The sequence below is a fragment of the Furipterus horrens genome, unplaced genomic scaffold (assembly GCF_987537825.1).
Source record: "Furipterus horrens unplaced genomic scaffold, mFurHor1.1.pri manual_scaffold_12, whole genome shotgun sequence".
Lineage (NCBI taxonomy): Eukaryota > Metazoa > Chordata > Mammalia > Chiroptera > Furipteridae > Furipterus > Furipterus horrens.
Genome location: NW_028327182.1, coordinates 74,198,448 through 74,211,343, shown reverse-complemented (window position 1 = coordinate 74,211,343; position 12,896 = coordinate 74,198,448). Strand labels below are relative to the sequence as shown.

The 12,896-nt window shown below is 40.5% G+C and overlaps 1 protein-coding gene across 1 annotated transcript; it reads right to left on the bottom strand.

Moving 5' to 3' along the window:
• Positions 1 to 1,149: 1,149 nt before the first annotated feature.
• CHRNA6 (cholinergic receptor nicotinic alpha 6 subunit) lies at positions 1,150 to 12,896 on the bottom strand. Its single transcript, XM_090258951.1, has 6 exons — positions 12,766 to 12,896; positions 11,028 to 11,167; positions 5,444 to 5,488; positions 4,551 to 4,660; positions 3,469 to 4,447; positions 1,150 to 2,083 (listed from the first exon to the last, which is right to left on the bottom strand). Exons 1-6 carry the CDS (start codon positions 12,842 to 12,844, stop codon positions 1,952 to 1,954), a joined length of 1,485 nt encoding a protein of 494 aa, XP_090115077.1. The 5' UTR covers positions 12,845 to 12,896; the 3' UTR covers positions 1,150 to 1,951.

Here is a 12,896-nt window from a genome sequence, read left to right as displayed (position 1 = left end):
TTCCTTAAAAAATTAAAAATAGAATTACAACAAAACTCAGCAATTCCATTCTAGGTATATACTCAAAAGAATTGAAAGCAGGGTCTCAAAGAGATAGTTGTGCACTGGTATTCGTAGCAGCATTACTCACAAATACCAAAAGGTGGAAGCACCCCAACCCAATTGTCCACTGACAAATGAATGGATAAGTAAAATACTGGATGTACACACAGTGGACTATTACTCAGACTTAAAAAGCAAAGACCTTTGACATGCTACTACATGGATGAAACTTGGATGCATTATGCTAAGTGAAATGTGCCAATTACAAAAAGAGAAATACTGTATGATTCCACTCACCTGAGATACTCAAAGCAGTCCAATTAACAGAGACAAAGGAGAAAGGCGGCTGTCAGTGCAGGGGGAGGAAGCATGAAGAGCTGTTGTTTAATGGGTGCAGTTTGCGTTTTGTGAGATGGAAGAATTCCATGGGTACATGGTGGTGATGGTTGTGCAATGTGAGTGTATTTATACTACTGAACTTTACCCTTAAAAATAATTAAGATGATATGTTTATGCTATGTGTATTTTACCACCGTTAAAACTTTTTCAAAAATAAAATTAAATATTGAATTGGTTTAACAGTAAAACAAAAAAGATAGGAAAATAAAATATAGGTACTTCAATCACAAATATATGAGGGAGTAAAAACACTTTACAACAGAATAATTCAAATTCAAGATCTCTGCCTGGTGTATCACATAGTGCCTGATGAGATAGGCAAGGAATCATTTATATGGGGTATTAGAAGGCATGGTAAATCGACACAACAGAGATTATGCAATCTTACAAATTATACTTCAAGAGTATGTAACATCGTGGAGAAATATTGCCAGTATGTTGTGTTGAGACAACAGAAAAATACTAAATTGCAAGGTAAAGTTGAAGTGTAAAAAATTATGTATGTGCAAATAGGCAAGGACTAAAAGGGAAAAGGCAAAAAAAAAAAAAAGTATTTCCTTTGTTAGGGCAGATTTTTTTCTACTTTAAAACACACCTTTATATTATTAGGAGAATATTTATACAATAAGTAAGAAGATCATAGAATCAAGTGGAATAAAACAGAATTCCCTCTCCAAAAGGTACAAGATCACCATTCGTGTTAGAAGAAATCGTTTTATTTTCAGTGTCAGCTACAATGACCAAATGTTGGTGAGAAAGGACAACAAAGGCTGTGCTGGGTTTGCCTGGCCACGCCACACCAGGTCTCTTATTTTGATCATTCTAGTTACATTCCCCAAGTGACACCTGGTCCTGGAGATCTTTGTGTTTGTGATTTTTCCTAAAAAGCTGCAACTGCTTGAAAACAACCTATTTCTGCTGCCTGGCAGTTCCTAGCATAGTGCTGAGTTGCCACCAGAGCTTCTTGCCAGATAAATGCTGATTAAATACAGCCACCTGAGATCAACTCTGACTACCTGCTATTACTTTTTGCCAGTTAATGTATCAACTAATGTTGGTGTGTGAGCTACATCACAGAGATATGCACAAGAAAGCAAACCTACAAGAGTTCACGAGCATTGCAAACGTCGTTTCATGTCTGGCAATTGTCATTCTACCGATCAGTGGCATAAACTGGAGGGATGACAACACTCCCTTTAAGTGTGGCTTGACATAGATTACATGGCTCGCTGCATTGTGGTTCATCATGTCCCTGGAAGCTGAACATGGCCAGACAAGAGAAGTCTGTGAGTGCTATCACTCTGGGATCAAGCGCTGTAGCAAATTTCAGGTGTTCCTCTGTGCAACAAAGGAGAGTATCCAGGCTCCCAATTTGCAATCAATTTCTCTCTTTCATCTAGTCATCAGCTTCAGTAGATGGGGGGCTTAGATGAGAAGCTTTATATCCCTTCCCATATGGTAGGGAACACAGAACAAATATAGCATCTGTAAATTTCTAAAGATAACATCCTTAAGATTTTCCTGTGTTCCCCAGTATTGGCTGTAGAAATAGCCCAGCGGTTCCAAACACACAGACAATTATGAATATCCAAAGAAATACTCTGTCCACCACCATGGCCACATATTTCCAGTCATCTGCTACCTGAAAGCCAAACAAAAAGCCAAATCAATCTTTAAAAAATCAAAACTGTAAGAACTGTGCTCTGTCTCATCAATAAGCTTCTTCCTTTTCAAAGAAGATGTTCTAGCACTTTACAGACATGGTCAGATCTTCAGAGTAAGTACACAGAAGACCTTTTGTTTTGTCTGAAGAGGGTGGATACATGCTCCCCGTTAGTGCCTCATGAAGCCAACTATGGAGTGTGAGTAAGATTTCAATAAGCCAGGATTCTGTGGGTCACAAAGGACCTTTCCTGACTACAAGGAGCACTCCAAAGAAATAGCTGTTCACCAAGCGCAGTTCTTGCTTGTCGTTGGCGCCAGTGGATACCTCACCCCTTGGCAAGTCTGGGAATAGGTTAGAGACAGGGAGCGTAGGACATGCAGCATGATGGAGTAGCCCTTACCAGGAACAGGCAGCACTCTAGACCTCAAGGTCATGCTGGTTATGGAGAGTCGATTGCATTTCTCACATCCTTCCAGTTTTGGACCTCCTAACTTCTGCCTAAGTCTCCCCGGTTGTGTCTTGGGAGCCCTACCTGGTTGTGATTAAGTCCACAGCAAGTCTCCCTTAGATTTTAGGAAGGTGTCACCATGAAGGGGAGTTCTAGGCTCACTTGTCCTGTGATGCGCTCCACCCAGCACCTGAAGGACATGCAGTCACAGTGTCTTCCCCTGTACCAACAGGGGAGACTTTAGGTCTCGAGATGTCCCTTTGTTAGGAGATACGGATGATGCTAACTGAGGTCTGAGGTAAAAATCAGACACCCAGCCTGAATTTTCAGATGCCCTCAGCTAGTCATCCCTATGGTATGAAAAGTTGGTGTGATTTTCTGGAGCTTTCCCTTTGGAAGATGGAGGAAGCCCACACTACTATAGTTAGACTCTGGGCAGCAGGAGCAGAATGTTGGTGATAAAAATATCTCTGAGGCTCATTTAATCAGCACCTCCTCTGAGGTAGAATAAGCAGGATTAGAGCTGCAGAGGACTCACCCCCCACCCCACCCCCGCCTTCCTCCCACCGCCCTCAGATTGCAAGCTGCTCTGCAGTCATTTCTCCTTCCCCTCCCGGGGCAGCTTTCCCCTCTCCGCCCCTGTATGCCACTGTTTCTTGTGCAGGAGCTCTTGGTTTTATTAACCAAGGTGGCCCTGAATGCTTATTTTAAACAGATTTCACTTGCTGGAGATTTGCTCTGGGGCTACCTGACCCCGGGTCAGTCCACCCACACCCGCATACCAACAGAACTGGATCTTAGAGTAATGCTGCCTGACCCTCTTGTAAACAGAACTTACTCTGAAGATCTGACCACGTCTATAAAGTGCCTCTAGGCCTGCTGCAGGTAGGCAAGCTAGAGAAGATGCATTTACCTCCTTTGTTTCATTTTGGTTCTTCATGTTCTCTGCTATGAATTGAACACTATTAATCACATCTTCGACTTCCGGTGAATGCTCTGAATTTTCTGTCATCCATTGTAAAGGCTGATGACTTAATCTTCTCTTGCTGGTGGCAAGCTGATGTGATTTATGGCAGTGGCAGCATTTTTTAAGAAGTTTGGGTTCTCTGCGATTATCAGACTTGACTTTGGTAGGCCTACCAGAAATGCTTTTGGGGTTTTTATCAGAACTTGTCTTCCTCGTCTTGTCCAGAGGCCTCCTCATCATCAGGATCTGGGGTAACAGCTGGAGGAAAACTGTCTTCACCCACTTGGGCATGGTGTGTGTTGTTGGGGTGCGATAGTGTATGTTCAACACAAACACAGTCACCACGATGGACAGTGTGACAAAGATCATGGTGAACAGTAGGTACTCACCCACCAGTGGGATCACAAGAGATGTGGACGGGATGGTTTCTGTGATGACCAGCAAAAACACAGTCAGAGAAAGCAGAACTGAAATGCAAAGTGTCACTTTTTCACCACAGTCAGAAGGAAGGTAAAAGACCAACACAGTTAGAAATGAAATAAAGAGACAGGGAATAATCAGATTAATGGTGTAAAACATTGGCAACCTTCTAATGTAAAATGAATAGGTTATATCTGTGTATATCTCTTCACAACAGTTGTATTTTATGTCATGCTTATAGCCTGAAGCATCAACAATTTCCCATTCACTGTTTTCCCAAAAATCATTCATATCCACTTTTGATCCAATGATTAAAAGATCAATTTTAGCTTTGTCATATGTCCAGGAACCAAATTTCAGGGAACAGTTCTGATGATCAAAAGGGAAAAAGGTAATATCCATTGGACAGGAACTCTTAAAAATAGCTGGTGGAGTCCAGGTGATTGTGCCATCATATTTAAGAAGAGCTTTTGTCTTGCCTTCGACTTGGAAGTCGCCCACAGCACTGAAAGGTAAATCAGAAACCATTAGTAACATCTTCTTTGCTATGGATCACTTTGCCCCAAAGACAGCTTTGAGAAGAGACTACCGCTATCAGACTCCCATACTTGTTATAGAGAACAATGTCAGGCTTCCAGATCTTATCTGCAGGAACTCGAAGAGTCTCAATCCCATCAAATTCCATTGGGTCCCAGCGCAATTTATAATCATTCCAGATCTAAAGGAAATAGAAGTCAGGCTTCAAAATGTTACTTCATAAATTTCTTCCAATGTTAGTCCTGTGTTTGTTCAGCAGTTTGTTTGTTTTTAATTAAGTTCTTAATTGAACAGTACATTGAGTTCTACCAAGAGTTGGGAGATTAAATCCATGGGGAATAGATGATAGGTAGCTAAGTTGATTTTTGAAAACATAAATCATTTAATGCATATTAGAGAATTATCTATAGTTTATTAATTAATAAGCTCAACTTCCATGTTCCATGGATTATATTCACATTGGAGTAGCGACTCATTTCTAAGATTAAAAAGTTCTTCAAGTGTATGACGATGAGTTTGTTACCAAATCTAAGTAAAAGATTAAGACAAAAAGAAAGGCAAAATGGTATAACATAAAGCCAGCTGGTGGGACTCTAATCCACATGCTCTCATGCTCAGCTACTGACGTTTCCAGGCTTAGTTCAGCAGGATCAAAGAGTGGGCAAACTCCTGCCTCTGGAGCCCAAGTTATAAATAAAAATAGAAGATTGAGAGCAGAAACCAGAAAGGGCAGAGTCTCTTTGTCTTAGAGGACTTGGTCACTAAATTGCTGCACCTGTGAAGTTTACATCAAGCCAGCTGTTACCAGAGCTGGACTTCAGGCTTTGGAGATAGATAATATTTTATGCTCTAACATAAGCTGGAGATGAAGAGAGGGAATGCTAGAGGATTTTATCCATTAGGCATTATTAGGCTGACACACGAGTAAAACAGGTCCAAGAGGACATGTGATGTAGACACATACGTGACGTAGCCACAGATTGGTTTCCATTATCTGGTTTACTTCATCCTGGGAAGAAGAAACAACATTTTTTAGCCTCAAATATATTGCTAGTACAGGTGGATCTTAGACTAAGAATTACTACAAAAAAGAGACAAATCTGAGTTATTCATGCTAATAGAGGGAGATCAAAGAAGACTGAAGAGGCAACTTATAAAAAGCAGCCAGAAACATGATATTCCACATCTGGCCTCAACCCTATTGACATTGAAAGAAAATGTGAATTAAAGACTGTCTTTCAAATGTGCTTTAAGCCTCAGCACTTCTGTGGAGCCTTTCTGTTCACTGCAGCCCATAAAGCTTTCTGAGTCCATGAAAGCAAAGAAGGGAGAGAAGAGTGTGTGCAGGAGGGAGGGGAAATACCGCAGATAATGATTGGTACCTGAACCTGGTTCATTGTGTTTATGCTCCTCTTCTCCATTTCCTGAAAACCTCCCTTCCTCAACAGTGCCTCCGCTCTCTACAGGCTCTGAGTCCTGAGCCCAAATGCCCCTTGAAATATCAGCCTCAGCTCACCATGGAGTTTTCCAGCTGGAACCTGCCACTCCCCCACAAGCACATCCCAGTGCCACCCAAGCGACTGCTGATTGCTTCAATCATTCATTACACAAATATTTATTGAGTACCTACTATGTGCCCTAAAAATGTTGCAACTACACCAGTAAACAAGATGAAAAAAAGTTCCTTACCTTCACGTCTTAGTTGTTAGATGGGGAGACAGAAAATCAATAATAGATATATAATATAATGTAAGATAGTGACAGGTTCTATGACGAAAAATAAAGAGGACTGGAGTAATGCGTGTGTACAGACATGCACATGCATGCACACACCACATATGTACACACATCTGTTTTAGACAGGATGAACTAAGAAGGCTTCTCTGAGGAAGTGGTTCAAGCAGGTACCTAAATGACCTGAAGAAAGACAAGAAGTTATCTGGAAGAAAAACATTCCAAGCTTATTATATTCCAGTTATAATGTGTTCATAACCAGCTCTCAGCTCTCAGTGGGAAAGCTAATGAAGACACCTCCAGAGCCTTTAGCAGCCTTACGGCACAACAGCTGAGGTTTACTGATGGTGGCCCAGTAAGTTCCCAAACTTACCAACCTTGCTTCCCAAAACACATGAGCACCCTCCAAAGTAAAAGAGCTCAACTGTAGCTGCAAACGCCGTGGCCAGACCTCAGATACCAGCCTGCTTTAGTCCACCGAGCTGCTCTGCAGTTCTCCAACTCCCCCTGAAAAACTAACTGGAGACCTGTCAAGCTTCCTTCTACAAATGGGTTTGTGTCAAGTCATGGTAAGGCTCAGTATTTTAAAAGGTCAACAAAAGGAGTTACATTCATGGTTTCCCGTTGGTCAGGGGAAAGCAAAGAAATGGATTATCCATTAGCCAAGGAGTCCATGATTTTACAAGTATCCAAAGCTAAGGTTTGTGCCATCTGCTCATAGAAGGTCACCTTGTGACCTACAAACTTCAGCAGAGGCCATGTCAATAAATCTATTGGCCGTCAGTCAAAAAATGGACTAGCTCTGCAGTCCAGAAAGGTCTCAGAGGTAACTGTCATAAGTATCTTCTAAAGATTTTTTCCTCTCTGTACATGAATACAGAGAATTGATATCAGGTGTTAATATTATCCTGACATCATCCCTCTCTTCCAACTTACCCTTCCACAGGCTAGTGAAGCTTTATGTGATATAGACACCCTCAAAGGTGTTAGCCAACTTCATGGATCAGGACTTTGTCTGGCAAGTCCTATTCTATATCCAATTGCAGACCACATCAATGGCTGTGAACACTGTCATCAGATAGCCGAGCCAGAGGAGGCAAGAGACCCATGATACCACTCCACATTCCTAGGACCATTACCCTGTATCTCTCAAGAAAATAAATTAGGTGATACCTCACCTGCATTAAAGAATTGAGTTAAAATTTCACATGAATTAGCTTCTAGAGCAGCAGAGACTGAAATCAGAAAGTCCAGATGTGCTATATTTGACAAGGTCTTTGTCATTTCAAATATGCCAGGCCATCAAAAGCACTGGACAGGGGCTTTGTCCTAGATCTCTATGGTTGGGTGAGGGTGGGACAGTAGACATACTCCTACACCGAAAGATCATCCACCCTGAAAACTTTGTGACCAAGGTTATTCTGTACAGCAGCAAACACACTTCCATGTAGAGATCTCTGGTGCTCTAAGGCCAACCTGAGGACTGAGACAGCAGCAGAGGACATAGAACCTTCTAGAAGGGAGTTGGTGATTGGGGATCCTGGCTATACTGTATCATAGAGCCATCCCTAAAGCTCACTATGGCTCAGTGACAACAATGAATATGGCCTACAGTGACTACTGGTGCCTCACATGAGAACAGATAGCCTTCAACACATCAATAATAATGACTATATTAGGGGGTGGGTTGGGTGGGGGAGAGAAATTAGGGGAAAAGGGGACAACTGTAATTGAAAAACCAAAATTAAAAAAAAAATAATGACTATATTAATATCTGTCAAAGTAGGCTGAAGTATTACTTCTGAAGAGTAAAAAAAAATTACTAAAGACAAAGAGAGACATTATATAATGGTAGAAGAATTAGTCCACCAAGAAGATATGATAATCCTAATTGTACACACATCAAACAATATAGTCTCAAAATACATGAAATGAAAACTGATTGAGCCGAGAGAAGAAACAGACAAATCCCCAATTATAGCTGGAGACTTCAAAGCCTCCATCTCAGCAACCAATAGAACTACTAGACAGAAAATCAGCAAAATTATAGAAGATCTGAAAACATAATCAAGCATAAGATTTAATTGACATATATAGAACACTCTACTCAAAAGAGCTTTTTTTGTTTTTTATGTATCATGTGCCGTAATATAAACCTCAACAAATTTAAAATAATTGAAATCATGCAGTGTGTTTTCTGACCATAATGGAGTCAAACAGGAAATCAATAACAATTGCTTCTTGGCCTTTTGTCTAAGATCAAATGTAGAAATCAACAGCAAAAAGACATGGGAAAATCTCTAAACCCATGAAAAATAAACAACTCACTTTTAAATAACCCATGGATCAAAGAGAATGTCTCAAAAAAACTTTTAATACATAGAAATGAACAAAAATGAAAACACAAGATATCAAAATATGAGGGTTATAGCTTAAAACAGTGCTGAAAAGAGAAGTAATAGCATTAGCCTTGGCTGGTGTGGCTCAGTGGATGGAGTGCTGGCCTGTGAACAGAGAGGTTGCCAGTCCTATTCCTAGTCAGAGCACATGCCTACATTGCAGGCCAGGTCCCCAGCTGGGGGTGTGCAAGAGGCAACTGATTGATGTATCTTTTGCACATTGATGTTTCTCTCCCTCTCCTTCTTTGCACAAAATAAACCCAAAACAAGCATAAGGAAGGAAGAAAAAATAAATAAAGATAAGAGCAGAAATCAACAAAATTGAAATTCAAAAGAATAGAGAAACTCAATGAAACAAAAAGCTGATTGATTCTCTGTGGGGAAAAACAACAAATTGATAAAACTCTAGCAAGGCTGACAAAAATAAAAAGAGAAAAGATACAAATCACCAATATCAGGAATAAAATAGGAGGTATCACTATAAAACCTGTAGCCATTAAAAATAATAGAGAATACACTACTAAGCATAACTTTATCATACAGTCAACAGCTTAAGAGAAATACCAATTCCTCAAAAGCCACAGACTATCGAAATTCAAAGAAGATGAAATAGATAATCTGAATAGCCTATAGCTATAAAAAAAAAAAAATGAATTTATAGTATAAAACCTCCTGGAAAAGAAATTTACAGTCCCAGTAGATGTCCCTGGAAAATTGTACCAAATATGTAAAGAATAATTAATATCTTGGACCACGAGGCAACACTGAGGGAAGAAAGCACATGCTAAGTATGGTGAAACAGAAAGACAGAAAGAACCTTGGTGAATGTCACCATGTATGGTTTATGCTGTTAGCATCACAGGCCATGTGATTGACATCCCCTGGAGCTGTGTAGTGCATGCCTGGGCAACTGCACATGGCAGGGCAATTGCTGATGCCACAAAGCCTCCTAGTGTTAACTTCCTGGACTGTTAACCTTTAGATTTCTGTTAACACAAGAAAAAATAGACTTGTTTTACTTAAGCTGTAGCTTTTCATTAAATCTCTGATAGCAGTCAAATGCTAAGGTCAAAATCTCCCCTCAGCAGTGCCCCACCCCCACACCACCATCTTCAGAACAATGTCCTGAAAGGGCCTATCAATCAGGGATTTGAAGTGATGCTGTGCCCTGAGGTGGCTCCCCTCATAGACTTTAGGTGAAACTCAGTTCAGCTTCCCAATGAGAAGGAGGGGAGAAGGATCAGAATTGGAACTAAATAAAAATCTATTAAAGGAATGAGTGGGTCCATCTAAGTTAGTTAACATCTTTTTCTTTATTTCTTTTAAACCATTATATACCACTTTCAACCTGGGCCAGAGGCTAGAGGACTGGGCCAGGGTCAGCCTAGTCCACAGGGAAGCATGGATTACAGAAACATGGTGGGCCCTGACTTCATACCTGTAATTACAGTCTTTCCCCAGTCGCACCTAGAGAGACACCACTGTTCCACCCAGGGCCAACTCTAGGAGGAAGGAGGGCTCCTTCCCCATCCATGGGCTGGGCTGATAGGATGAGAGCAGCTTCCTCCCTCTGTGCACTGTTGTCTCAGCAACTCTTTTAACGCTGCTCCTCTCGGGAGATGCTTCAAATTTCCCTTACTTCCTGAGCCTGCCTATTCCTGGAATTTGGTCCAAATCCTGAGCCTCAGGCCAGATCTACCCCCTCCCATGCCTTGGGGCCCTTAAGCCTCCTCTATGTTAGAGTACCCAGTCCCACTACCTCCTTTCCCACCTTTCCCAGCAAGTAGGGCATGAAGATTAGTCAAAAGAAAAGACTCTAGTCCTATTTGCCCTAGAACATGGTAACAATAAATTAAAATAAGAACAAATTCCCATCTGTTTTTCCAGATCTGAATGGAATCCTATAAAAAAAGAAGTTGATTTTTTTTTCTTTCTTATGTAACATAGAAGTCTTAAAGCAATTTTTTATGTAGTGAAAACGGCATGCGCTTTGGCGTTAAACAGGGCTGATTCAAATCGCAGTTCCACCATTTGTAATTGTGTGACCTTGGGAAACGCTGCTTAACTGAGTTTCTGCTCCTCAGTTGTAAACTGCAGCAGAAAGCCACACGTATAGACACAGTGCCTGGTGCCGAAGGGATGCACAATGATGTTAGCTCCCATTGTGTTCTCCCTTCAACGTCCCCTTCAGCACTTCGCTTCACCCGCTGGTTCTGAAAGCATCACTGGGGAGAGTGTCTCCCTCCCAATGCGATGGCAGCGAAGGGCCAGTAGCCGTGTAGATTTTTGTCTGTTCGTATTTTTAAAATTCCCATATTTACCATGTGGAATAAGTGGAACAATGTTTGGGAACTGCTCTGACCCCCTCAGAGTCAGGGCTCCTTGAGGTACCTGTGGTGACTGTGAGGCACTTACCACGTTGGCCAGCTGTGTGATGGCCACTTCAAAATACACGGTGATGGGATCAGAAACATTTTCCACGGGCCTGATGAGTTGGTTATAATGAGAAAACAGTTTGTGGAAGAGTCTCTCCTCCGACACACAGCCTGCACAGTCTGCATGGCCAAACAGAGGGAAATGTTAGAGCAACAGAGAGGGTGTAGGCCGGTGGGCAGTTTCAGGCAGCTTCCACTACTGGGTGATCAGGGAAGTGGCGTGTCCAAGAAAAAAAACAGTAATACTTGCACCTCAGGACTAGTGCAGTATCAAATAAAATAATGTGAGTAAAGGCACTTCTAAAAGTCTAAGGCACACAAAGGTAAAGAGAAAGACACTAGTTCCAATTTTTGCTTATATCACTGAATGTAACTCGCAATCCTGCTGACCCAGTAATTAATGAATAGTCCTGCCCTTTCGTGTCAAAATACTGATCTGACTGACCTGTTTCTTCATCTAGCAAGGTGTTTAGCCAGGGAAACTTCACAAGCAAACTGAAATAACTAAGACCTTTATTAAGGTCTTAACAAGCCATACTCCTTTTCAAAATGAAGACTTGTGAGAGTGCTAGGCTTTTCAGGCAAAATTACTTAAATTGTTTTTTTAAATAACTCAAAATTGGTTCTTAAATAATATTATTTTCAGTTGCTTAATTTTAGACATTAGTTTAATGCCCATCTCTCTGTATTTTTCTAAGAATGCATCGAAAGTAGGCCATGTGCCTTCATTTGGCGTAATTCATTTCATTAATATGCCCCCTCTAGACCTTCCCTTATAGAATTCAAATTTGACACCTGAAATATTATTCTACCAATTTCCCAAAGGGATTTATACCCGGAAAGAAAAAAAGTTAGAGAAACTGAAGAACTCATTAGATGAAAATGAACGAAAGGACAGGTGTTATATTATTAAATAAAAAAGGTTGCTTGACAAGTGCATTTGAGAACACTGAAATTTCAGCAGGAAAGAGCTATTTTAAATGTAAAACAACATGCTTGCCATAATAACTAATAATGGTAGAAATATTTCTACATAAAACAGACAATTTAAAAATGCTCCCTATTACCCATCTCCCCCCACAACCCCGAGACGTTTCTTTTTTTCCTTAGAGACATGTTAGAGAAACCCTCCGTGGGTCTTGAAAAGCAAGTCCCTGCAAAGCCGACAGCACAGGGAAATGTGATTTTGTTCAGGCAGAGCAGCAGTTGTCTGTTTCCAAGTCTTAACTTTTAATAGGAATGATCTTAGTCCTAGGACACATTTCAGCATCGTAATGTGACATGTTTCCCAGAACAAAGATGATTACCTACAAAATGTAAGAGTTCATACTTTAAGTAATAGTATCAGAGAACAAATTAGTTTTGAAAAAAAATTTTTTTAATACAAATACAAGTAAATAAGTTGAATACATCCATGGCAAAGGTGGATAGAAAACTGCATTATTATTATTACCATATTTTAATTAGGGAAATAAAATAAAATAGGTTTTACAATGTTTTATTGTCCTCCCCGTCCCAGCCCCCCAAATTCCATCTTACATGTTAAGCCTAACCAATAAAAAATAGATTAACAGTTGTAACAATAGTAATTCCTATACAGACACTCTACATATTTTCCCTTACACTATTTCATTTCTCTGCTCAATCACAACTAGAAAAGAAGAGTAAATACATGTAACTAAAAAGGGATTATGATATAAAGCAAAAACAAAACCTACCTTTAAAGAAAGGTGTGACTATACACAACCAGAGACGCAAACCAAAGCGAAGGCGTCCCTGACCCTTGCTGGTCAGCATGATTAAAACATGCTCTGATTTCTTTTTCTAGTCAAAGGACAGTGGAGAACAC

Coding starts and splice junctions, on each gene's coding strand:
- CHRNA6 (XM_090258951.1), bottom strand. CDS start 12,844: ATGCTGACCAGCAAGGGTCAGGGACGCCTTCGCTTTGGTTTGCGTCTC. Junction 4,448..4,550: donor GACATTGTTCTCTATAACAA/GTATGGGAGTCT, acceptor TTTACCTTTCAG/TGCTGTGGGCGACTTCCAAG. Junction 2,084..3,468: donor ACCAAAATGAAACAAAGGAG/GTAAATGCATCT, acceptor TTTGGCTTTCAG/GTAGCAGATGACTGGAAATA.